We start from the raw sequence: 26125 nt of genomic DNA, 5'->3' as shown, positions 1-26125 counted from the left end.
ACAGGCTGGAAACAGGGAGACGTCCTCAGAGGCTGTTGCAGTGACTCAGGTGAAAGATGAGGGCAGCTCACTCAGGGTGCTGAAGGGCCTGGGGCAGGAGCGGCTGGATCCTGAGAATTCTAGGAGGTGAAAAGATGGGACTTGGTGTGATGAGGGGTGGGAGGAGTCCGGGGAAGGCCTGCAGCATGCAGGCAGTGGACTGTCTTCTGTGGGAAGAGAAGCTCCATGCTGAGTCGGGCATCCTGGGCGTGCGGGAGGAAGTGGGAAAAGGGGCAAAGAGGCCTGGGACAAAAATCTGAGCCTGGGGGCAGCCACTTCAGTGAGCAGCGCCAGGGTGTGCAGTCCCACAGGCGCAGGTGGGCGGCCCACTCGAAGCCGAGGAGACCCAAAAACAACCCCTGGGGCTGGCCAACAGGGACGGATGCTGAGGCCAAGTCTTCACCCCACCTGGTAGGCTCAGCTGCCAGCACTCCGCTCGCCAGACCCCAACGAGCCTCCATCCAGGGAAGGCCATAGCGTCTCTGGGCCATCTTCTCCCGCGGAAACCTGGAGCAGCAGAATAGTGCAGGGTGCCAGGTGCTTCTGGAAGTCCGCTCTGAAGGCCCAGCCCTGAGGCCTGCAGACCTCCCCACACCTGGGAACAGGCCTGGTTGCTGGAGGCCTCCTCACAGCGCCCCACACACCTCACTGGGAAGCTCCTCAGAAATCAGGGAGTGTCCTTTGCCAAAACATGGGGCAGGGAGGAGGGCAGCCTGTGCCCGGCGGGTCCTGGTGCCCCCTTGTGGATTCTGGGTCTGCCGCCCCCCAACAGGCACAGCCTGAGAGCCTGCTTTGCCAGCTGGGCAGGCGATGGGCAGCAGCCCGCACACACCAGCCGATCGATACCTGGAATGCACTTGGGGCCTGCTGGGAAAAGGAGTCCCCTGGTGAGCACTTTCATAAATTGACAAATTCTTCTGAAAGTGAATAAATAATCTTCCCCAACTATTAAATCCAGATTTCCACCAAGTGAGATTCAGAGAGAACAGAAAGCACCTACATTAGGAGGGGGACACCTGAACCTCCAAGCGCCTTCCAGGTCTGGCTGCAGAATTCCTGGAGCAGCAGGTGTCACGGCCGGGGCTGGGGCTGCTGATAGAATCACTGCCGGGACCTCGATTTGAAGGGAAGGTCTTCAGAAACCCTCGGGATGCCTCGGGCCCAGAAGGAGTAGGCATGTGTGTGCTGCTGTGTTTTCCAGGCCCCTAAGCACTGATTAACTCAGCAGGCATGTGGGGCCACATCTGTCACTCTCTGCAGTGTGACACCCAGGGGGTTACCGAGCAGTTATCTCTGCCCTCCTGTGCTAGAGGAAATGGAGGCCCAGAAAGCTGGGGTGGCTGGCCCAGGGTCACACACCTATTAGTGGCAATGCTGGAACAAGAACCAGGATCCAGGTCTTCAGAATCCCAGCCCAGAATTCTCTCCCCTCCCCTACCACTTCACTCAAAAAGGTGACATCATCTACCTCGCTTCACTCAAAAAGGTGATGTCATCTACCTGGCTCGTGGTTTGGGCATTAATTCAGCTGGTGACTTTCTGGAGACGCGTGTGAGTGCGGCAGCTGAGCCTTATCCAGCCTGGCCCTACAACTGGCCCTGTGCTGTCTCCCCTGTGCCCCGGCTGTCTGAGGCACCGCCAGGCTCTCTCCAGCCCAGGCCTCTATCCACTGCCTCCTACCCCAAACCCCGGGTGTCCCACAGGCCCCACCCCACAACTGATCTTCTAGTTCCCTCCCTTCCTGATGTCCCACCACCATCCCCTCCAAAATCCTGTCAATGGTCTCCACGCCTCCCCCTCCCCGCTTCCTTCCTGCACTGAGCCCCACGGGGTCCACACACTCCTGTTTCTCTGTCGTGCTGCTGCTGTGTAATTCCGGCCTTCTCACCTCTCCCTTGGAAAGACCGTCACCGTCACCAGCACTGCACTCGCCCCCACGCTGAGCTCCCTGTGTGCCCGCCACATGCTGTCTTACGGAACCTTCAACAAGGGCGGACCCCGAGGCTCTGAGAATGTAGGTCCCCTTTCCCAAGGTCACACAGCTGATAGGAGGCCCAGTGCAGGTTCACCCTCAGGTCTGGCTTCGAGGCTCAACTCTCCGCACGTCACTTTCTTGCCTCCCATTGGCTTCCTAAGCCACTCCCCATCCTGCCTCTGTGTGGATTTGTCTGAAACCCAAGTCTAACCTCACCACTTCCTATCCAGAATCCCCTGTGGCTCCCTGGTGCCCTGGATGAAGCTGGAGCTCCCAGGCAAGACTGCTGCGATCTGGCCCCACCCAGCGCCTCATTGTGTTCCCTGTTGCCTGTGGCCCTTTTGGCCACCAGCACCTGCCCCCTCGTGCTTCTGCGCCCTCCCGCACCCTCCCGCTGGTGATCTGAGCCTGTTGGTCTCTGTCTTAGCTCCCACCCTCTTTGCTCCGGGTCTGAGCTCACCCCATGTAGATCCTTCCTGAAGTCCCAGCCAGAGCCCCCTTCCGCACCCCTGGAGATGCTCTGCTACGACTCCAGACTCAGTGTGACTTGGGGTTGGCAGGGTCAGTGATTCGGCCTTGCCCATGGCTCCCAGAAGGCAGGGCCCCAGACCCCACTCCCTGAACATGCATGTGGCATGTTCTCCAGGAGCCCCTCCCACTGTCTTCCTTGGTCTTCAGCAGAGCCCAGTGTGTCCTCACCAAAAGGGCCTGCCTGGCAGTCAGGGAGCAGAAGCAGGATCCCCAACCCCCATTTTATAGATACAGAAGTAGAGGCTAAGAGAGACAAAGGGGCTTGGCCAAGTGTCAGAAGCAGGACTGGGGCCAAGAAGAAGTCCTGGCGGGCAGCCAGCCCTGGCCCATGTGGACAGCGATAGCCAATGAGGCTGGAGCATGGGCGATGGCAGGGGGTGCTGAAGAGCAGGGCTCAGCTCTGCAGGCCACCCTCTCCCATACATCTGCTAAGGGAAATCGCCTGGCCTGAAGACAGGTCATTCTGGCCCAAAGATCAGGGGCCTTAGGCACAGCTACCAGCAACATTAAGGGCAGTCCTGGAGGCAGGCAGATGAGGCAAGGCTGTGGGAAGCAGTGGTCACATGAAGGCCCTAACTTTGGCCAGTGAAAGAGAGTGTGCAACCCCAACAGGGTGGCTGGCAGGCTCTTCCCTCCTTCTCCTTTCTAAGCCTTGGGGTGGGTCTGGGAGAAGCTTCTGACATCCCCAGGTCTGGAGCCCATGGGCCCGGGCACTGTCTGTGCCAGCCCCAGGTCCGAGACACCGGGCACAGGTAGGTGCGCAGCAGAGTGGGAGCCTCCAAGGCCACTTCCTGGGACCTGCTGGGCTGTAAAGCAGGCTCTGCCCAATGTCAAAGCCCCAGGAGAGGGTGGGCGTCCTGAGAGACTCGCCTGGGACATGGGAGGAGGCGCAGAGGGTCCCTGTCCCTTGCTTGCTTGCTTTCCTGAAAAGTCCCCAGAAATGTGAAACAGAAGGAGGTGTTTGCCAGTTCTCCCATGGACCCCTCCTTTCTCGGGGTCCGCTGCCATGCCATGGCTGTGAGTGTCTAACATAAGGGACGCTGTTTTTGCAGGTTTTGTGGTTGTGATTCCTTTGAACCATATCCAGCCCATCTTACATCACAATGCCATGCTTGACTTGGTCTCCAATACATCGGCACCCATTGGCATTTGGAGAACTTGCTCCGTGGTTATTTAACAGTTTTTAGTTGTCTGTGATAATGTATTCTCTATGTTTCCAATCGTCAGTATGGGAATCTCTCCCCCAACCTTTCAATTTCTGGGTTTGATTTTTTGTATCATATTTGGTTTTTTTGCTTTTTGAAGTTGTGATGCCTTTGGTTATTAGCCCCTCCCAGTGGCTGCTTGTTTATGCATTATGTTTGTGACTTCTTTTGACTGTCAGTGTTGAGCCAGTCTTGCCAAGAAACAATATCAAGTATTTCCTATTTCTCTACTTCTTGAAAGAAAAAAAAAATACTTTTTTTAATTTAAAAAAAAAAAAACTCTTAATGGGAACCTGGCCCTGTCTGTCTTCTCTGTTCTGCAGAAATGTTGAAGGAATTGAACCAGCAACGCAGAGCGAAAGCGTTTACAGACCTGAAAATTGTTGTTGAAGGCAGAGAGTTTGAAGTCCACCAAAATGTTCTAGCTTCCTGCAGCTTGTATTTCAAGGACCTGATTCAAAGGTTTGCCTTCCTTCCAGCTGTGGTCGGGTCTGTTCCTTTGTAGGACGCTTTTGTGTCGCTTTTCTCTTCCCCTCTCTTGCAGGTTCCTGAAGCGTGACTCCCTGTCACAGAGCCAGTAGCCATCTCTCCTCCTCCTCCTCCCCAGTACCCTCTCACACACAGCCTCAGAGCAGCCACTGCCCCCAGCATCTGCCCCCACCCACAGCTTTGCTGGTCACCAGGGGCCTCTGCCAGCAGTAGACAACACCCCACCCCACCCCTGAGATCCCAGGTTCTCAGTGGCTCACAAGCCCTCCCTGAGATTAGGGGGACTGTAGGCTCCATTTTAAGGGATCACTGCACACTGCCCCCACTGGACCAGAGCAGGATCCCCAGTGCCATCGTCCCTGCTGTCAGTGATGACTAATGCCAGGAAAGCACATCGATCAGGCCATCCCTGCTGAGGAGCACAGGGTGCCCCCGGGGCCGCTTTTCCCCAGCCCAAGTCGGGGAGAAGAGACTTGTAGCAAAGCCTGGGCCACACTGCATGTCTGATCCTTGTGCACTGAGCCTAAACCGGCGCTGTGGAGCATAGACCAGGTGTGTCCTAAACACGGTCTCTCTCAACCCTTGCTCCCTCCCTCCTGCCCTCTGCCCTGGCTATTTCTACCTGAATGAGTCTTATTGGTGCATGAACATCTTTTTTTTTTTTTTTTCTCCATTATGTTGATTTTTTTAATTTGTCTGCTTCATACCTTTGCAAAGAAGTCAGGGGCCACCTTCCAGCTCCGTAGTAAGGGAGAGCAGCCAAGGGGCCAGCCCAGGGTAACGCTCACATTTCTCTCAGCCCTCAGCAGATTAACGCCGCTGCTCCTCTTGCCTTGCAGCCTCTCCGGGGCAGACGCTGAGCCAGGACTGTGCTCAGAGGGAGGACAGGACCTCTGCTTCCCAATGCCGTGTTTGGACTTGCCAACTAACCCCGGAGTGACTGTGTTTTGTTTCAGGATGGATCCCTGGCTGGCATCTCCTCTCCGATCCGTCCTTTCACATAGAGCCCAGCTGCCCTGTGGGCGGGCTCCGCCTGGCCCCATGCCGGCCCTCAGCCTCGCAGGAAGGGGCAGGCTCTTTGGGACTTCCCATCTCATGGACACCTCGGGTCTCCTGCCCCCGGTGCTTGGGCTCTCTCTGTCCAAGCACAGGGGTTAGGGGCATGTGGTCTGGGGTGAAGGGATATGTCTAGTGCCCTCACCAGGCCAGGGAGGACTTTGTGCTTCCACTCTTGACAAATCCTGGAAGCAGGGGCCCGCATCTGGCTGCTGGATCACGGATGAGCGTCCTAGGGTCTTGGGCCTGGCTCCAAACCAGCTGGAGAGGACAGAAAGGGGGCAGGTCAGTGCTGAGCGGCAGCCTCATCCCCAGCTAGAACGTGGTGGGCGAGAGGAGCACAGCGCCCTCCGATGGCTTTCAGAGACCACACATGGAAAGCCAGACTTGCACGCAACAGAGAAGAACACGTGCTAGGTGGGAACCCAAAGTAGTGAAGGCTTCTTGGGCTGATAAGAGGGAGGAAGAGCATTCCAGGCCGGGGGTGGGGCATGAGTGGGGAAGGGCAGGGTGGGGCAGATGGCCCTCCCAGAGTGGGCTGCGCTGGGGCAGGCAAGCCCTGACCCCATGCTAGGACCTGGGCATGGTCTGAGGTGGGTAATGTCAAGAGCAGTGAGGAAGGGACACCCACCTGAAGGCGGGAGAACAGTAGGATGTGTCTCGGTGGCCCTGATCAGAAAGGATGGGGCTGGAGGAGAGAGGACATCCCCGCCTTGGCAGGTTGGAGACCTGGGTCCTACACCTGACGCTGCCACTTGTCCTGTGACCTCAGACTGGTCACTTCCTCTCCTGCACCCTGAGCTTTCTCATCTATAAATCAGAATTGGTTCACATGATGCCCAGGTCTCCTGCAGCTCTGACACCTCAGAGTGATGGGCAGAGGATGGGCAGGACCAGGACAGAGAGGCTTCCCACGTGCAAGCACCAGGACCCAAGAAGCTGAGGTGTCATGGGCATCAGAGGTCACAGGGAGGAGAGCAGGTCCACAGGCCAGCGTTGGGAAAGCTGGGGAGATGAGCAGTTGAGCATCTGGCGTGTCAAGCTGAGCAGCCTGATGGACGCCCAGGTCCCCAGGTTGGGCCGCCTGTAGGCAGCCAGGTGCATGGATCTGAACCCAGAGAGGTCTGAGGTTTGTAGAGTCGGGGCTGGGGGGCCTTCAGCATACAGGAGGGTCACACGGGAAAAAGGAGGGAAGCCAAAGCCAAGCCCCAGGGTGCCCTGTGACTGAAGGTCGCCGTGTGAGTTTGCAGCCACAGAGCACACGTGACCATTGGTGCTGATGAGTGCAAACAAGTGCCTTCTCAGGAGGAAAGCCAGGTCTTTACAGGAAGATGGTTTCCTTTCCCGCCGTGTAAAATCACAGAGAATTTCACATTCTTGGTGGTCAAGAGAGAAGCTGATGTCACCATGTCTTTTCAGTCCCCTTCACATCCGTGACCCTGGAGACTTACTGTGCAGCAGCCGGACTGGCCCAGTGCGGAGCTGTGGCCCTGCCCTTTAACCCCAAGCAGTGGCTCCCCCCTCAGGCAGCTGCACTCTTGTAAGGGAGGGAGGAGGGACCATTTCTGGGACCTCTGCTCTGTGGGGATCAACATTGGCCCTCCCTGGGTGAGCCCTGCCAGGGGCAGGTGACCCCTCCCTGCTGTCCCAGCATCCCTGAGCCTCCTGTCTGGAGGCTCAGGCTAGACTCGCACCCCCAGCCTGGGACAGGTGATGTGTCTACCACTCCAGCCCCAGGGAGGACAATGACCCAGCACCCGAGCCTGGCAAGGACAGTGCCTGCCAGACCCAACCCCAGTGCAGACACCCTGCCCTGGAGCCACAGGACAGAATGTGGGAATCCAAGTCATTCACTCGCTGGTCACTCAGCAAACACACGGGAGCCCCTGCTGGGGCCAGGACTCACACCAAACACCAGCAGAGCCCACAGTCTGGTGGGGACACGCTGCAGACAGGCAAGGAGACGAGCGGAGATGACGCTTCAGAGACTCGTGGGCCAAGGGCCTGGCTGTGGGGGAGGGGCATTCAGGGAGGCACCTTGGAGAGGTGGCATCTGATGTGGGTTATGAAGAACAGGCATCGGCCGGGCAGACACCTGGGGGAGAGCAAGGTCGAAAGGCAGGAGGGGGTCTCAGGTCCCACAGGTGACTCCACGTTGCTGCAGGGCCAGGCATGACGGTGGCTTGCAGGGGACGCGGCTGGAGGGAGGCTGGACCTGGGTCACAGGAGCCTGGGGATGTTGCGACCAGATGTGTGTTTTGTAGAGATGACGGTCAGACTGTGACTGGGAGCGCTGGATCTCAGTGTCCTCTCCCAGGGTGCGGCCAAGTCCCTTTGGGCTTGGCTGCCCCCCATGGCCATGCAGAAGGGTCCCAGCAAAGTCCTGCCCAGAGCCCCACACCCTTCACCCTCTTCCCTGAGCATGTGTGGGTGGCAGCGCCTGCCACCTTGCTTGGTAGACAGGTGTGACTTGGAAGCCAGATAACGAGACTCCCATGTCTCACTTTGGATGCTGGCACAATGGCATGACCCACACCTGTTGCCAAGTTACCAAGGGTGGGCCTGAGCCACACAAATCCCCAAGACCCAGGGAAACTCGTGCATGCCCATGCATGTGTCCTGCAGCTGAGGACATGCCCAGGTGTTCATTCACGGGCAGAGTCCTCTCTTCTGAGCAGAGCTGGGTACCAGCCACCTGCCCCATGCCTGTGCCTCACCCGCCGCTGCCCACGGATTCTGCCCATCGCTCCAGACAGTGCCCAGTTCCACCTTGCAAAATGAACATCTGACCTCCGAGGTGCGTGAGGGTGGATGAGGGCCTCCAACCTGGTGTCTGAAAGGAAGGGCATTTCTAATCCTGGATGAGTCCATGGCTAATGGTGGGATTGCAAACGTCCCGGTAGTTGGACCTAGCCATTCCTCTGCTGAGCAGAGGCTTCGTCTCGAACTCTGGCCTCTCCTGGGCATCCCCAACCTGAGAAGGAAGTGACTCTAGGAAGCTCTGGTCTTCTGACAGACCCCATGGGGCCCGTGTGGCTGGGCAGCACCAGCCTGCCCCTCACTCTGCACCCCAGCCCCTGTGTCAGCTTCATAGAGAAGGTTAGTGCTGCCCGTCTGTCCTGCTGCAGTCCCTCCAAAGCCACGTCGTGACCTGGCGGGCCAGCAGCACCCCACGCCATTCACTCCATGGAGCCCAGTAGGACAGGACAAGAAATGGCTCAGGGCAGGGACGGAACAGCCACCTGTACCCCCTCCTCAGGGACCAGGGTCACCCATCACAGGGGTGTCCCTCTGGGGTCCCTGCTCAGAGGGAAGAGGCCTAAGGAGCACTGGGGTCCAGTCCCAAGACAGTCTGGTGTTCAGGGATAGAGAGGCGCCCCCACCCCCTCACAGCTCTCCAGGCCACGCACAAAGGCCTGTGTGGATGAGAACCATGTGTGTTGGTAAGAGGCACAGGCCTCGCCCTTTGAGGCCTCATCTCCTCCTTGAACTCAGATTCTGACAGAGCCCCCATCACATTCCCCTGTGCCTCTATGGCCATTCCCTGCAGATCATCTGCCCAGCACCCCCTCCACCCCATAGGTGGCCCTCACAAGGGGCCAGGAGGAACAGAGCCACAGCCATGCCTCCTGTGGTCAAGGGTCCTCCTCAGTCTAGACAGCACCTGCGATGCTCTACGGCACCTGGTGCCCCTCCTCCTGCGCCTGGAGGCCAGGACCCACTCCCTAGCTCAGACTGTGGGCAAGACAGGCAGCACCCCTCAGCAGCCATGTGGGTCCCATCGCACCTGTCACTCAGCCGTGGACTGTCCATCTGCCCAGCACCCCTCCCCACAGTACATCTGTGTGCGTGTGTGCTCACACATCCTGAAGTCCCCTGGGCTCAGCCCTTCACTGGCTTTGAGCTCCTCCACCTGAGGACTCCTGGGTAGACAAGTGAGCTGGCCAGAGGTGAAGGCAGCAGTGACTGGGGGCCTCGGGAGCAGGCTGTGGCCCCGTGTGACCTCCACAGGGCAGAGGAGAGGCCAGGCAGCGGCTTGCAGAAATGAAGGCCCGGGCAGCAAAGACAGGAGTATGAGGTTGACCAGATGGCTCTGGGGCTGGGGGTGTTAAGGATTTCTGTGGTTTCAAGTGATCACGTAGTAGATTACTTTTACACTTAACAAAGCCACCGAGGTATGGAAATCCATCCCAACAGCAGAAGACTAGGTGTGTGAAGTCACTTTAGGAGTCACTCTGTGTTGCAGGGGTTTGGAGGGGCCTCTGTGGAGCCCACACCTTGCCCCCTCTGCCTTCTGGGCTGGCCCAGGGCTTGGAGGCAGAGGCCCCTTGGGGCCCTGGTGGGATGAGCCGTTGTGTGGGGACGGCCTACCATGGCCGCCCTGGGAGGGAGCCTGGACGCCGGCTCTGTGGCAGGATTGCATCTCCCCCTCTCCTCCTGGCCATGCCTTCGCTGAGGCTCTGGGAGGGCGGTGCCTGACCTGAGAGAATGTCGCTCTAATGATGGAGTTTCAGGTACTGCCACATAGAGAAGAGTCTCGTGGGAACGGCATTTTCCAGCCTCTGCCACAAAATCTCCACGGGAGTTCAGACCTCATCTACGTCCACCCTCTTGTTTTGCAGAAGAGGAGGCTGAGGGCCTGGGAGGCCAAGGCTGCCCACCTGTTGGTGGCAGAGCCCGGGCACCCAGCGCCCCCAGCTCTCTGCCCTGTGCTCTTTCCGCTCACCCACACACCCAGCAGCTGGTCTGTCTGCAGCCAGCCTGCCCGCTTGCTGGACACCTCGACAGCCCCACCGCCAGCCACAGGTGCACGCAAGGGACCCATCACAAGCATCTTGCCCTGTGGCCTCCTCGGAAGCGAGTGAGTGGACCACAGAGGTCATTTCCCAGCCATGTGGCCAAGCCCAGCCCCAGGCAGGATCGGGCTCCGGGCAGGAAGCAAGGCTGCTCGGAGGAGCCAGGACAGGGCAGCCAAGCTGACAGCCTACGAGGCCTCCAGACTCCCGACGCGCCGGGTGTTTTTACTCCTGCTGTCACTTATGCATCGGTGTCACTCTTGCTTCATCTTATCTGTTTCCTTCCAGGTCCAGCTTTAGGGGCGGCTGCCAGGCCTTAGGAGCCTTTGCAATGGTTTTGTATTCCTGTAGACACCAGATATAAACAGATTGATATATTTGTGTCCCTCCCCTGCTCCCCCCAGTTCCCAAGCCCGATGCACACTCTACACGCAGGCCACTCTGACCTCTGACCCCGTGTTCCATGTGGCAGGAGGGCCCCGCCCCGGGCCAGGCCCCAGGTCATGGCTGCTGGCTGTCTGTGGCGGAAGTCCTTGGTTGTTTCCTCTCCCCTCCTCCCGGCTCTGACCATTCTGTCCGTCTATCTCGTCTTGTCCTCAGTTTCAAAGCAATGTCATGAAGGGCTTCCTTTCCATGCCTAAAAGGAAACAATATGTTTTTGGAAAGAGGTGGGGTTGGAGAAGGTTCTGGGGCAACTTGGGGCCCTCGGTCTTGGGGCGATCAGAGGATATCTCTGGATTGGCTGGGATCACAGCCAGTTGGGAGCCTCCCAAGCCTGGGTCACATTGGAGAATCTGCCACCCAAGGCAGGCAAGGCCGGGCTGGGATGCGTCGGCCTGCTTTGGTGGAGATGCCAGGGCCTGCAGTGGGCTGAACCGTATTGTTTCCCTTTGAGGCCAGTCCTGGTCCTCGTCCCCATCCATAGCTCATGCTTTTTGATTTGCATCTTTTTTTGCATGGACATGCCGAGTAGTGATAAGCAGGGTTTTCTGTTCTTTTGGGCGTCTCTGGTCAGACTCTTCTCTTTCAGATCCCGTGTCAGAGCATTAGGTTCAGGTGTGTCATTGCTGTGTCCTTTGAGTCCTAAAACCAAGGGCGTGACCAAGGTGTGCAGGGAGATCTAGCCCTGTGAGGAAGCGGCACGATGGCCGCGGGGCAGCAGGTAAGGACACCCTGGTCTCTGTGCCTAGGTCCGTGCAAGACAGCGGCCAGGGTGGCCGGGAGAAGTTGGAGCTCGTCCTGTCGAACCTGCAAGCAGACGTCCTGGAGTTGCTGCTGGAGTTTGTCTACACGGGCTCCCTGGTCATCGACTCGGCCAACGCCAAGACACTGCTGGAGGCGGCCAGCAAGTTCCAGTTCCACACCTTCTGCAAAGTCTGTGTGTCCTTTCTCGGTGAGCCCGGAGGCCATGTGTGTCACTTGCGGGGAGGAGTGCAGATGGGCAGACAACTCCATAAACAGGAAGGACTGAGCGGGGAGGGCTGTGTGTGCACACCCGAAGCTCCCTCACATGTGGCTGGGTTTGGCAGGGCTGTTTTAAGATGGTAATTTGGATACACATGCAAAGACTCTTTCCCTGGCATGAAATGAAGGGGATTCTGTGTCATTTCTCTGTAGGTGGGAGAGGCACACTGTGCCCCGCCAGGCCTTGTGGGAACAAATGGTACCATGAGGGCTGTGCACGTGCTCTGCTTGTGGGGAGAGGCCGTGGCCCTGGCCTCACCGCCCTGTTCTCTAGACCCGGAACAAAGCAGCCCAAACTTGCTTTCCCTTTACCTTATTCATACCTGGGCTGCCCCAGATGTATGCCCAGGCCTAGACATCTGAACTGTCCCTTGAGTACCCATGTCTGCTGCCCAGGATGGGGACTGTCAGGAGCTCCCGGGGGGTCCCTGAGCCAAACAACATGCTGCCTTTACACTTGATGCTGCCCCGCATGGGCGACGGCAAGGTGAGGGAGGGACAAAGACGAAAGCCCCCAAAGAACCAGTGGCCTGGGGTATGGAGTGCAGACAGAAAGCCAGAGCCCAGCCTAGCGATGGGGCAGATCCGTGAGGACAGAGGGGGACCAGGCAGTCTCGAAGTGCCGGGAACCACGGCAGCGATGAGGCTCACACACAGATAGGCCTCCAAGAACCCAGACACACCTAGGCTGGAAGAACTACTAGCATGAAGGGGGGAAGAGTGTGAGGTCCTGGGAGGGACAGTATTGGGTAAACAGGGTATGGAGATGGCTCCCACCCTGGACCTAGCCACTAAGCCCAGGAGAGCTGGCCAGATGGACCCCAGAGCCTAGCCGGCCAGATTGGGTGGGGCAGAAGCCTATGCAAGAAGCTGGGAGGTGGACAAGGGGCACTACAGCTGACACAGCTTAACGAAGGAGTCTGGGACCGCAGACATGCCTGGCATGAAAGACATACAACATGGAAGATGCTGTAAGCCTCAGTGCTACCCTCAACCTCAGCGACAGTGTGACTCCTGGCCCCAGCCCAGGCCTAGGCTCTGAGCAGGACTCACACTCCATGTCTCCCAGTCTCGGTCCTTCTGCCAGGACCTGTACACACAGAGGGAGGCCCCTGGGAATCAGCATGAGATGGGATAAGGGAGAACCCAGGAGAAGGATCGAAGGCTCCAGACACCCAGGAAGGGGGCCTGCAGGGACTCTGAATGCTGGAGGCAGGGTCCCCAGGATGTGGGTTCAGAGAAGGATCCAGGGTGACAGCGATGGGAACAGGTGGAAACTGCTTCCAAGGCCCTTGGCTCAGTGGCCCTGTGCTCTTGTCCCCAGAGAAGCAGCTGACGGCCAGCAACTGCCTGGGTGTGCTGGCCATGGCTGAGGCCATGCAGTGCAGCGAGCTCTACCACATGGCCAAGGCCTTCGCACTGCAGATCTTCCCCGAAGTGGCCGCCCAGGAGGAGATCCTCAGCATCTCCAAGGACGACTTCATTGCCTACGTCTCTAACGACAGCCTCAACACCAAGGCCGAGGAGCTGGTGTATGAGACGGTCATCAAGTGGATCAAGAAGGACCCCGCGACACGCACACAGGTGGGGCCTGCCCTGCCCCCGCCCCTTCTCTCTGGGTTTGGGCTCCCGCTGCAGCAATGGGGTCTGCATCAAGGGTGAAGGAAGTGAACTTTCCTTGTCCTGCTCCCCCTGAGTGGCAGAGAGGAGAAGGGAGGGCAGAGAGATGAGAACCCAGTCACCAAAGGATCCTCAAGGGCTGGCATTCCACCCCAAAGGAGACCCAAGTGGGCCAAGAGCCGCAGCACCTGCACTCTGCAGGGAGAAGTGGGTGCCTGAGCCAGGGGGCTCTGGGGCTCCCAGGAACACGGACCCAGCTGGAGGAGCCCACACCTGCTCCAGTTGTTGAGGGGACGGACAGCCCCTGATGGACCAAATGGAAACCTCTGTACTCAGGAAGGGGGAGAATGTGAGGTCCTGGGGAGACTGTGTTGGATAAACAGAGGATACAGAGAGGGCTCCTGCCCCAGACCTAGCCACTGAGCCCCGGAGAAAGGGGTCCTCAGATCAGGTGGGAAAGCAGGGTTTCTTTTCAGAGGTAGGAAGTTAGATGGGGCAGCTAATAACAGTGACGGCCACAATTCCCTATGACTCCCAGATCTGTGTCTCGGGCTCAGAACCCTCTCCTGAGCTCCAGACCCCTCTGCTCAGTGGCCTTCTGGGCCTCTCCAGCAGAATGTCCCGCAGATCCATCTAATTCACCAAGCCCAAAGCCTACACTTCTTCCTGTGCTCCTGATTTCAGCCACGCCTGGTCCCCAAAACTGAAGCCTATCTTCTTCCATGTCGCCCACAGCCATTTGGCTACACAGCGCTCGTTCCTGCCTCCTTCCTCCCCTTTAAGTGAATCGACTTCCCTCTCCCCATCGAGACCTTCCTCCTCTCGCCAGGATTACTGCAGCACCTCCTAAGTGGTTTCCCTGCCTCTGTCTTGCTCCCTCCAAATCCATTTTCCACCCTCCAGCCTGAGCGGTCTCTCTAAAAGCACACTGAACATCTCATCCGTCTGCTCAAAACCCTCGTCAGTTGCCTGATCGACTCCGCAGGGGAAACTGTGCCGTCCTTGTTGAGCATGAGCCGGCCTCCCCAGCCTCTCTCCTCTCACTTCTCCCTGTCTCCCTAAATGCCTCCTCAACAAAATCCTGTTGCATCTCGTAAGAATAAACCCCATACAATTCTCCAGACGCACCATTCTCTTTCACTCTCTGACACCTCTACACAGGCTTCAAATGTCCGCCCTCCCCTCCACCTTGTGCCTGGCAGAAGTCTGCCCATTTTGCATACCCCATCCAGACGCCACTCCCTCTGCAAAACCTCTTACTCCTGCATCCACTACAAACCCTCACTACACCCTCCTCTTGCCCCCCGTGAATTTTTTGTAGCAGATCCCCTCCCTTTAAACTGTGTACCCCTTGAGGTCAGAGACTGGGTCGCATTGGTCCTTGTACCCCCAGTGATGAGCTTCATGCCTGGCCTATGGTGGTCGCCAGTTACTCATGGGATAAAACGAAAGTGGAGTGATGAGCAGAGTCTGTTAGGAGGGGAGATTCAAGTGAGCTTCTGAAACCTCCTCAGTGCAGGGTGACAGTTTGAGGCCGTGGGACGTGGGACACCACTGAAACAGTTTTCGGTGCTGGGGAGACACAGGCTTCCACGGCTGGAACTTGGCAAGCTCAACAGTCGCCATCTTCTTGAAGCTTTCGTGGGTCCTCCCACCTGTTCCTGAGTCCTTGCCATACTCACGGCTCTTTAATAATCGTGTCTTCCTCATTTTAACCACCCCGCCCCTACCCCCAGTGGCCTGATCTGCAGCGGGGGTCCACGGCCCAGGGTGGAGTGCGAGAATGGGGTGCTGGGGGGATGAACAGGTGCTCCCACTCCTGCAGGGCTGGCTGCTGCCTGCCAGCCTCCCCTCCCCATCCCTGTGCTCCCTGCCCTCCCCTCCACACCTCCAGCTAACAGTACCTCCCTTTACCTCTGTCTAGGCTGGCAGAACATCTACACTCCCAAGCCCGACACAGCCTGGAATTACGCGTTCTTGTGCAGCCACACACCGTTTCTTTCCTTCCAGGAGGTGGCTCTCTCTTGCTAGTCTAAGAAGATTCCATGTCTCCTTTACCCTGCAGTATGCAGCCGAGCTTCTGGCCGTGGTCCGCCTCCCCTTCATCCACCCCAGCTATCTGCTCAATGTGGTTGACAATGAAGAGCTGATCAAGTCATCAGAAGCCTGCCGGGACCTGGTGAACGAGGCCAAACGATACCATATGCTGCCCCACGCCCGCCAGGAGATGCAGACGCCCAGAACCCGGCCACGCCTCTCCGCAGGTTTGAAGGGGCACGCCCCGAACCTCCCCAGAAGCAGTGTCTTAGGCTCAGTGGTCCCAGTGAGGTGCCAGGCACAGATGCCGACAGTCTTCGGGTGTGTCCCAAGGGTGCCCATCCATGTCCCTGCAGGTGTGGCTGAGGTCATCGTCCTGGTTGGGGGCCGTCAGATGGTGGGGATGACCCAGCGCTCGCTGGTGGCCGTCACCTGCTGGAACCCGCAGAACAACAAGTGGTACCCCTTAGCCTCGCTGCCCTTCTACGACCGCGAGTTCTTCAGTGTAGTGAGTGCCGGGGACAACATCTACCTCTCAGGTGAGGCCCCCCGGGGCTGGGGCGGGACCAGGCATGGGGATCCCAAGGAGACTGCTCCCCATGTCAGGGCCGAGGAAGGCTGCAGCCCAGAAGTGTCTACTTTGCAGATGAAGGCTTCCTCTGCCCCTGGGGCTGGGCTTGCTGACCCCAGGCCCCTCCTCACCCCGCCTGCTCTCTCTGCCTCCCACACTGCCTCCAGGTGGGATGGAATCAGGGGTGACGCTGGCTGATGTCTGGTGCTACATGTCCCTGCTTGATAACTGGAACCTCGTCTCCAGAATGACAGTCCCCCGCTGTCGGCACAATAGCCTCGTCTACGATGGGAAGATTTACACCCTCGGGGGACTTGGCGTGGCGGGCAACGTGGACCACGTGGAGAGGTAATGAGGCCATGGTCAGGACAGGGGCATGCTCTATGCTCACCAAGAACTGAAATCACATCACTGTACCTCCTGACACCCACTCAGTGGCGATGGAGCAGAGCCTGGACCATTCATAAGGGCAGTCATCCCAGGCTCTTCAATCATAGCACCAGGGGGCACCAGGGTGTGGGGTACAAGCAGGCGGGAGGACATCTGTGTCACCTTTGCAGTCGCTGAGATGGGAGATGGGGCGCTTCTGTCCCGACAGCCCATTTAGGTGTCAGACAAGCTGGAGGCCCAAGATCCAGTTGCAGAAGACCTGGGATGAGCCAGACCCTCCCGGCCAGGCAGTCAGGGAACACCCTGCACATGAGCACCAGCCCAGAGACCACTGGGGTTTCGGGCAAAGCTGGAAGCAATTTTTAAAATGCGGGTCATGCCGGTGGCAGTGCCTCCTTGTCCTGCCAAGCGGGGGTCCTACACCAGGGAGCTCCCTTCCTCCCTCCAGCCACACACATACTAGGACATCTGTTCATAATACAGGGAAAGGCCACTGCACACAAACTAAGCAATTTAGGGAGCACATTCTTGCCAACCCTCTAGAACTTTCCAGAAGAAAAAAGCCAAAGGACCACGTGTGTGAACCTGCCCTCTGCTGGGAGTCCCTGGCTGGCTTCCTCCCGAGGCCATTGTGGAGGGTTAGATACAGGCATGAGGGGTGTGGGCTGAAGCGCGTGCTTCCAGGTGAGAATACAAAATCCTTTTCCCTTGAGCCAGGGAGACTGTTCTTACACAGAACGGACGCCTGGGGGAAGAGCTCAGGAAGCTTCGTCAGGCAGCAGAATGGAAGCTTAGTCCTGCTTTTGGAGAAACTAGTGCCTGGAGGGTAACCCATCAGGCTGACCTGGCCCAAAGCACAACCCAGGGGAGACAGCTAAGATCGCCAGAGCCCTTCCTGCACCTGAGCCCACCACCCCCACCGCCACGTGCCACCAGAAAGCACATCTTCCCGTGGGACATCATGTTGCCTATGAAGCCACACATACCCCTCAATTTGTATTTTTCCCCCTTGGTGGCTAATTGGACACTTGACAAATGTTACAGCAAAGATGGCTTACAGAGTGAGACAGGCTCTGAATGCTCATTGTGGGCTTTTAACTCCCCCAAGTGGAGCCCAGAGACAGCTCAGTAACAACATTTAATTGTCCTATTGATCTGGCAATCGTGGGCATTCCTGGGTGATGATGAGGATATTAGCGCTGTTGCTGGACCTGGGTTGGCCCCGGTGCTGGCGGCCTTCAGTGTGACCCACTGCCCAGCTATGCATACCCCAAGCATTCTGGAAGCATCCGCTTCCGATCATTTGTCATCCAATAATAAATACATGAAAAAGGAGACATTTTCTCTGTAGGAGTAAACTGAGCTGGATCCGTCATTCTGTCTTGCTTTTGTCAGCTATTTTTAATCTCCTAAGACACTGATTACTCATTTTGCAAACTTATACTTGTTGATAAATATAGAGATTTGTTCAAGGATCAAATGTACCAACTAAGCAGTGAGACAAGCTCAGCTTTTCTGGGGTCCTGGAGCAGTCTGCAAGGCCCAGGGGTTGCCTGTTAGGGCCTTCCCTGGGGGGCGAGGCCTTACTTCTGGCCGTGAAAGGTCAGCATGGGCACGGTGTGAGCAAGACCACCCCGGGAGCCCCAAGAGATGATGGAGCCATCCAGGACGAAAGGGTGCCCTGAAGGGCCCTGAGCCCTTCCTCAGCCCACCGGACTCTGCCAGCTATCCTTGCAGGGGTAGTGCAGGCTTGAAGACCCCTGGGCAGTGTGCATGCAAGTTGGTTGGAGGGTGCAGGCAAAGGAGCACTCACTGCTTTCCAAGAAGTGTAGCTAGACCCCCTTCGGGTGAGTTGCTTTCTGTGGCACACAGTGGCAATGATGAGAATTCAGGGTGACAGGAAGGTCAGGGTAATGGGGATAGACACGAGGGTGCTTTGTTCCCCAGGAAGCACTAATGGTACAAATGGCTATTATATTGATAATGAATGAGATATATGGTGCATTATAATTATATTACATTACGGTATTACAGAAATAGAGCAAGATTATATAATTATAGATTAAGACAACAGCGCAATAGACAAACCTGTATTATATCATTATATAAATAACTGGGTCTAATATTTTATAGCAATATATTGCAGTCGCTGTGGTTACTGGATAAATGATAGCAGAGCGCCTCACTCGGCGGGGTCATTTGCATGTCATTAGCATATCCTTCTCAAGCAGGAAGCTGACAGATTGAGCTGACGGGAGGGCTCATGGCTTGGCAATCAGCCACCTGGAATAACAAGCTCTCAGGAAATTCACATTTGGTGCAATGTGCCATCATACTGAAAGACTGAGGACTAACAGCCACATAATCTTCCACTGTCTCCCAGCTCCTTCTGCAGGAGCTCTTTGGAGCCCTGCCATATTGGCTTAAAAAGCAGATATCTGAACTTCTGACACTGTCCAAAAAGACACTTACTCCATTGCATATAAGCCACATGTCATTCGTCTGGGGCTTAATTGAATCTGCCCCACTGCTGCCCTTTGAGACATTCCAGCCTCTTCTCAAATCCAAGTACAGAACTGGACGTCATATCACCCTCGCTTGGAGGCAGACGCACGGGCTCTGGGAGGCCAGCTTCCTGGGGCTCTGGGCTGTGACCGAGGCTCACAGAAAGAAAGCAGGCCCCGTGTGCCTCCCAGGAAAGATGTGCTGGGGACAGACCCAACCCTGGTGGCACAGCACGCCATGCCCAGGCCTCAAGTTGCATCCAGGCACTCACCGAACAGTGAGCAGCGTGGTGGGTGGTAGATGTGTCCCCTGCTGGGAGGGCCTAAGTATGGAGGCAACTGGAGTTGGGAGAGCAGCCCCCAAGGAACCCAACAGAAACACTGAGGACCAATATTCCAGCTTCCCCATGAAGACCTCAAACCTCCCAGTGACCTGGCTAGGCTGCTGAACCTCAAGTCTGCTTTTCCCAGCAGCTGCCTCCTGTTGTCCTTTCTCCCATCTTGTCTGGAACTCATGTTGTCATTTCATCCTCTTCCTCTGCTGCTTTGTCCTGCACCCCACATCAGCAGATCTGTTCAATCCAACCGTTTGCATTCTCGGCGCCCAGCCTTGGGGGCTGAATGGTGATGGAGGAAATCCCACTCCACAACACACTGGCCCCACCACGCGGGAAGGGAAGGCCCCCATCTGCTACTGGCTCCTTCACGCTACAAGGCAGCCTTTCTGGGTTTCCTTCTTTAGCACTTTCTCCCACTCTCAAGAGCAGTTATTTCTTGTCTTGACCTCTCTCCTCAGAGAGCTGACCCTACAGACTCCTCCACTACTTTGGTCAACCCTGACTCCTGCTTCACAAAGAAAATGGAGCCATCAGTCAAGAACTTGCTCACCTTCCTGTGGTCACTCCTGCAAATACAGCTACACTCGTGCCATCCTTGACTTCCTTTCTCCTGTGCAAATGGACTCCACATTCCCTCCACACTTTGGATTCCATTTGCATCCACCTCCTGAAAGCTTCCATCATCAGCTCTCCCCTCTCTTTCATATACACTTAATCTTTCACTATCCAGTTGGACTCCTTCCTATTTTAGCACGTACATACACACAAGTAAACATTCCCCTTAAAAGTTAAAACAAGACCTGTTTTTCACTGGCTCGTGAGATCTGAATGTTAAAATTACAGGAACTCTGAGCCAGTTGTTAACCACAAAAATTTAACAATTTCTAATTATTAAAAATTATGTACACAATATTAAAAACAAAGGTAATTCATACTCACAATTCATCACTTCCTAATTTTTTACTACATTTTACTGCTCTCTTGGGCCTTGAGGTTTATATATGCCCATTGCACCTCTCCAGGGAGGAGATTCCAGAGAATGGTGGCCACAGCACATCTCTTTCCAACTCCATGTTCAGCAACATCCCTATGGTAGCTTGAAATCAACCAAGTGGGAGGAGTGACATCACAGAAACCAGCAAATGCTGCAAACCATCACGTTTTCCCTAGAGAGCTGGCTGTTAAACATTCATCAGCATTCCATTGACCCCTCTCAGCTCCGGATTCTTTTCTAGGTCCTACCTTCTATGCCTCTTCATAGCTAAGTTTCTTCCAAAAGAAGTCTACACCCACGGTCTCCACCGACACAAATGGCTTCTGCACCTCTTGTTCCAGTTGAAGTGCCCTTGACTACAGAGCAGTGGCCTGCTGGAGATTCCATCCTCCATCCTTGAAGCCCTCGCCTTTGGGGGCATAGCCACTCACTCGCTGTTGGGACCTTGGCTGCCCTCCGAGGATACCTCTCAGCTCCCCTCTTAAAGGCTGCATTTCCCCAGTTTGTCCTCAGCCCCCACGCACTTCACATCTCCCCAACGCACTCCTGAGCTTCCATTTCCAGCTTTGTGCCAGAGATCCCACAGCTGAATATTTTAATCCACACCCAAATATCTGACTGTCTGCTGCACATCCCCAGTCTGTTGCCCACAAATACTGTAAATTTCCTGTGAAAAAAACTGAAATCACCCTCCTCCCTCAACCTCCCCATCCCACCAGTAGTGTCACCATCCACCAGTCTCCCAAGCCAGACCCTGAACCATTCTTGGCAACTGTCTCCTTTAGCACCAGCATCTCACCAATGAGCAGCCACACCCATTTGCCTCTCCTTCTGTTCCTGTGTCCTCATACTCTTGTCATCCCTTGGTCCCAGGCACTGTCGCATCTCACCAAATTTCTTATGCAGATTAGTCTAACTAGTCTCCCTGCTTCTGACCTCCTCACTCCAGGACATACTCCACCCTGCAGACACAGTGATCTCTCTAGAGGCCAAATTTGATCACATTATTTCCCTGCTTAAAACCTTCAGGACAGCCAGGCACTGTGGCTCACATCTGTAATCCCAGCACTTTAGGAGGCCAAGGTGGGAGGATTGCTTAAGCTCAAGGGTTCAAGACCAGCCTGGGCAACATAGGGAGACCTCATCTCTATGAAAAATCAAAAAATTAGCCAGGCATGATGCTGCACACCTGTAGTCCCAGCTACTCAGGAGGCTGAGGTGGGAGAATTGCTTAAGACCAGAAGATCAAGGCTGCAGTGAGCTGTGACCATGCTGCTGCATTCTAGCCTGGGCGACAGAGCAAGACCCTGTCTCAAACAAACAAACCTTCACCCACTGCACTCTAGATAAAGCCCAACTCCCTTAGCTTTGCACACATGGCCATTTTGTTTTTGTTTTTGTTTTTTTGAGACAGAGTTTTGCTCTTGTTGCCCAGGCTGGAGTGTAATGGCGCAACCTTGGTTCACCGCAGCCTCTGCCTCCCAGGTTTCAGCAGTTCTCCTGCCTCAGCCTCTGGAGTAGCTGGGATTACAGGCATGTGCCACCACGCCCAGCTAATTTTTTTTTTCTTTTTTTTTTTTTTTGGATTTTTAGTAGAGACGGTGTTTCTCCATGTTGGTCAGGCTGGTCTCAAACTCTCGACTCAACTCAGGTGATCAAACTCAGGTGATCCACCCGCCTCGGCCTCTCAAAGTGCTGGGATTACAGGCATGAGCCACCGCACCTGGCCCTTTTTAACTTTTTAACTAACCCCCACTTCTAACTTTTAACTTTTTAACTAACCCCTGGCCCTTTTTAACTAACCCCCACTTCCAGCCATTCCATACTATGGAAGCACCTTGACTGACGATGGGGTTATTTCCTGATAAACTCATTAAAAGTTGAAAATATTGTAAATCAAAAATACATCTAATACACCTGCCCTACTGAACATCATAGTTTAGCCAGCTTACCTTAAACATGCTCTGAACACTTACATTAGCCTACAGCTGGGCAAGAGCATCTAACACAAAGCCTATTTTATAATAAAATGTCAAATATCTCATGGATTTTATTGAACACTGCACATTACATCAAAATTGCAATCGTTTTGCACCATCATAAAGTTGAAAAATCGTAAGTCGGGGACTGTCTGTACTCTAAATTCTCCCAAAATGCCACCTTTGCCTACTGCTCTCCCTTCACCTGTAATGCTTTCCCTGTGCCCGCTCAGCCCTGCTTCCCATCCACCTAGCTAGTAGCTTATTCACCCTTCAAGGCCCAGCCTGGTTATCGGCACCTCTAGGAAGCTAATATGACCTATTGGAGCTGCTGGGTGCTCCCTGCCATGTGCACCTTGGGTTTCTCGCCTTCAGACCACTCAGCATCCTGCATGTAATTGTTCTTTGTGTGTTTTATTTGGCTTGCCTTCTTCATGAGGCCATAAGTGCCTTGAGGGCAGGAATGGTACTTCATCCAGCACATTTCTCCAGTTTCCAGCCCAGGGCCTAGCTATAAAGCACATGCTCAGTGCAGCATTGCCAAATGCAAGGGCAGGATTGAGCTGGATAGAGAGGAGGGGAGCACTGTGTGAGCAACGGGATGGTGACAGGAATTCTGCAGAGGCTGCCACAGGCAGAAAGAGCCCACTGATGTTCCAGAGGAAGGCTGAGAGGGCTAATTTGGACCAGACCCTACAAGGCCTTGAGTGTCTCATCGCAGTACCTCCCATCGCTGTGTGATCTCAGGCTATGCTGGCCATGCTGAGGGCAAGGAGCAAATGGTAGTCTGCTGCCCTTGCCTGTGACCTCTGCCCCGCGCAAGGTCCATCTTGACCCTGGGCTCTTTTTCTCCTCTCCTGCAGGTATGACACCATCACAAACCAATGGGAGGCCGTGGCCCCTCTGCCCAAGGCAGTGCACTCTGCTGCAGCCACAGTGTGTGGTGGCAAGATCTACGTGTTTGGTGGGGTGAATGAGGCAGGCCGAGCTGCCGGTGTCCTCCAGTCTTACGTTCCTCAGACCAACACGTGGAGCTTCATCGAGTCCCCAATGATTGGTGAGAACCAGTGGTGTCCTCAGCCCAGGGCCAGGGTCGCACCCCTGCCTCGCTGATTTGTTCAGTATCCATGCCCAGAAGTCAGGCTAAGCCCAACAGCTCTGCAGACCCAGATCTAGAGGGTGGCAGGAGTTGCTGAGCCCCCAGTTCAGGTGTCTGGAGAAGGGCAAGTGAGTCAAGGCTCCAGGTTCCCCTGGGCCCCAGACCTGTCTCCAGGCCAGTCAGTCACTTGTTGGAAGTCTTTCCAGCTTCCTTCCCTGGAGGGTCTGCTGGGAAAGAAAAGGAGAGGGAAGTCCAAGACAAGATGCCGTGACCTGCCTGCTCTGCTCTCCTCACAGACAACAAGTATGCCCCCGCTGTCACACTCAATGGCTTCGTTTTCATCCTGGGCGGGGCTTATGCCAGAGCCACCACCATCTACGACCCTGAGAAAGGAAACATTAAGGCGGGCCCAAACATGAACCACTCTCGCCAGTTTTGCAGGTGAGAGGCTGTGGCACCTTGGTTAGGGCTGGGACGGAGGAGCGGGAGGAGGAGGGGTGTGACCACAATGATTTCCCACCATTCAGTGACCATAATGATTCCCAGGCCCAGAGCAGTGGCCCTCCCCATCCAACCACAGGAGTGGGCATTAGCCCAGACCAGTAGGGTGGAGCACCCAGAGCAGCCCACAGCAGCCTCTGGCCCAGGAGCCTATCCCCAGGGCTCCAGCTGACCCCAGCTCCAGCAGAAAGGAACTATTTCCTGAAGGCATCAAGGCTACCCTGTTCTCAGTGAGAGGTGAGGTCTGCTTCCCCCAGGACCACCTGCCCCATCACAGACGGGAGGCAGTGCCAGGCCAGAGCAGTGCCAGGCCAGTGTGATGCCCTACAGGGACAAGTGATTTCTTGGGGGAATGCTCTGACAGCATGAATGATCCTGATGGCCTTGGGAGCTGTGCTTGGGGCTCAGAGTCCCAAAGGCTGACTGGGTAAAAGCACACAGAAATCTGCCCCTGCAGGCAGAGAAGGTAGAGGGCCAAGTGTGGCTCGGTCCCCAGGCTTCCTGGCCCTGTGGCAATGAGACACCAGTCCCTGCTCTTCCAACCCCATCCTTTCCTGGACTAAGAGGAACAAGGAATAAGAAGGGGCCCCAAGGCCGGGCACAGTGGCTCACGTCTATAATCCCAGCACTTTGGGAGGCCGAGGTGGGTGGATAACTTGAGATCAGGAGTTCGAGACCAGCCTGACCAACATGGTAAAACCCCGACTCTACTAAAAATACAAAAATTTGCCAAGCGTGGTGGTGTGTGCCTGTAATCCCAGCTACTCAGGAGGCTGAGGCAGGAGAATTGCTTGAACCCGGGAGGCGGAGGTTGCAGTGAGCCGAGATCATGCCACAGCACTCCAGCCTGGGTGACAGAACGAGACTCCGTCTAAAAAAAGAAAAAGGGGGGCCTCAGAAACCCCATTGTCAGGACTCCCATAGCAGATGCTTCCTGAAGATATCTTGTGCCTCTGCAGAGGTAACTGCAGAATCTTCAGTGTGGGAATAGCATGAAGTACTTACTGAGTGCCCATTGTCTGTGTAGCATAGCTAGAAAAGATACAACCTACTAGCACGTCAGTGACCTTGGACACATCCCTTCCCCTCTCTGGGGAAGTTCTGTCTGTAAAACAGGCAGTTGGACCAGACAACTGCTAAGCTCCTGTTGGACTGAGATTTTACAATTCCTGAGCCATACTTCCATGTCACATACCCTAATGGTGGCAGTGTGCAGAGCATAGTCTGACTGCCCTGTCCACTGATGCAGACAACTGGAGCATTACGCTTCACTTGGGAGGATGCCCGCACCTCCTCTGAGACTAGAAATGAATGGGAAACGGCCAGGTATGGTGGCTCATGCCTGTAATCCCAGCACTTTGGGAGGCTGAGGTGGACGATTCACAAAGTCAGGAGTTTGAGACCAGCCTGGCCAACATGGTGAAACCCCATCTCTAATAACAATACAAAAATTAGCTGGGGTGGTGACACATGCCCGTAATCCCAGCTACTTGGGAGGCTAAGGCAGGAGAATCGCTTGAACCCAGGAGGTTGCAGTGAGATTGCACCATTGCACTCCAGCCTGAGCAACAAGAGCGAAACTCCATATTTAAAAAAAAAAAAAAACACACAGAGGCTGGGTGCGGTGGCTCATGCCTGTAATCCCAGCACTTTGGGAGGCCGAAGTAGATGGATCACAAGGTCAGGAGTTCAAGACCAGCCTGACCAACATGGTGAAACCCCGTCTCTACTAAAAATACAAAAATTAGCCAGGTGTGGTGACAGTCACCTGTAATCCCAGCTACTCAGGAGGCTGAAGCAGGAGAATTGCTTGAACCCGGCAGGCAGAGGTTGTAGTGAGCCAAGATCACACCACTACACTCCAGCCAGAGTGACAGAGCATGACTCTATGTCAAAAAAAAAAAAAAATGGGAAAGACTTAATGGCAAATGGGAGAGTTAAGCTAGGTCTTGCAAGAGAATCAGGGAATAGGTGCACCACAGAAGGAAAATATGAGGGCCCCAGATGGCATGAAACTAAGGGAGAGAAGACTAGAAGCTCCAGGGTCTGGTAAGAAGTCCCTCTTTAAGACATTTCAGAAACGGGTGGAGCCTTTGAAAAGGTATGTGTCCAATGTCAGGGAATAGCCAAGAAGAAATGGCCATTAGCTAAAAGAGATTCAGGGCCAGTAACAAGATGTGGATGTCAGTGCAAAGAGGTAGCTGAAATGCATTAAGGAATTCCGTCAGTGCAGAGAGGGGCCAGATGCTGAGCCCTCATGATGAAACTGACTGAGACAACAGGAGCAAGCCAGTGAGTGTCACACAGGGAAGGGGTCCAGGCACAACCATCGGTCACCCTGCAGAGCATGCTCGGCCCTTGCAATCCTGGGTGGGCAGCAGCACCAGGTCACACAGGAGCACCTTGGCAGGTGGAGCTCCCAGTCAAGTGGCTGACGTTCAATTCCAGCTGAGCTCCTTATTATTCTCTCCCGTCATTCTTGTGAGTCATGTTCCCAATTTGATTTGAGCAGTAGGAAGGCTGCGTGTGCCACACAA

The 26125-nt window shown here is 55.5% G+C and overlaps 2 protein-coding genes across 9 annotated transcripts in view; one reads left to right on the top strand and one right to left on the bottom strand.

Moving 5' to 3' along the window:
• KLHL29 (kelch like family member 29) overlaps window positions 1-26125 on the top strand; it is a 324637-nt gene that overhangs the window by 296026 nt on the left and 2486 nt on the right. For 2 of the 4 annotated variants that reach the window (XM_005576453.4, XM_045369708.3), the window contains 8 exons: window positions 4074-4212; window positions 11282-11484; window positions 12880-13139; window positions 15241-15439; window positions 15569-15751; window positions 15951-16131; window positions 22852-23045; window positions 23384-23528. In XM_005576453.4, the coding sequence (XP_005576510.1) occupies window positions 4074-4212; window positions 11282-11484; window positions 12880-13139; window positions 15241-15439; window positions 15569-15751; window positions 15951-16131; window positions 22852-23045; window positions 23384-23528 (1504 nt within the window). Of the gene's footprint in view, window positions 1-4073; window positions 4213-11281; window positions 11485-12879; window positions 13140-15240; window positions 15440-15568; window positions 15752-15950; window positions 16132-16890; window positions 17532-22851; window positions 23046-23383; window positions 23529-26125 lie in introns of those variants that run through there. The other 2 variants (XM_074012236.1, XM_065527664.2) reach the window with 1 other exon arrangement.
• Window positions 23148-26125, bottom strand: part of ATAD2B (ATPase family AAA domain containing 2B) — a 213570-nt gene continuing 210592 nt past the window's right edge. For 2 of the 5 annotated variants that reach the window (XM_065527661.2, XM_065527660.2), the window contains exon 29: window positions 23148-23311. In XM_065527661.2, coding sequence (XP_065383733.1) covers window positions 23267-23311 — 45 coding nt within the window. In that variant the 3' untranslated portion in view covers window positions 23148-23266. The remainder of the gene's footprint in view (window positions 23312-26125) is intronic. The other 3 variants (XM_065527663.2, XM_074012230.1, XM_065527659.2) reach the window with 2 other exon arrangements.

Source organism: Macaca fascicularis, chromosome 13, assembly GCF_037993035.2.
Source record: "Macaca fascicularis isolate 582-1 chromosome 13, T2T-MFA8v1.1".
NCBI classification, from domain to species: domain Eukaryota; kingdom Metazoa; phylum Chordata; class Mammalia; order Primates; family Cercopithecidae; genus Macaca; species Macaca fascicularis.
Note: the sequence above shows the minus strand (reverse complement) of the source record. Positions and strands in the feature narration are given on the sequence as shown.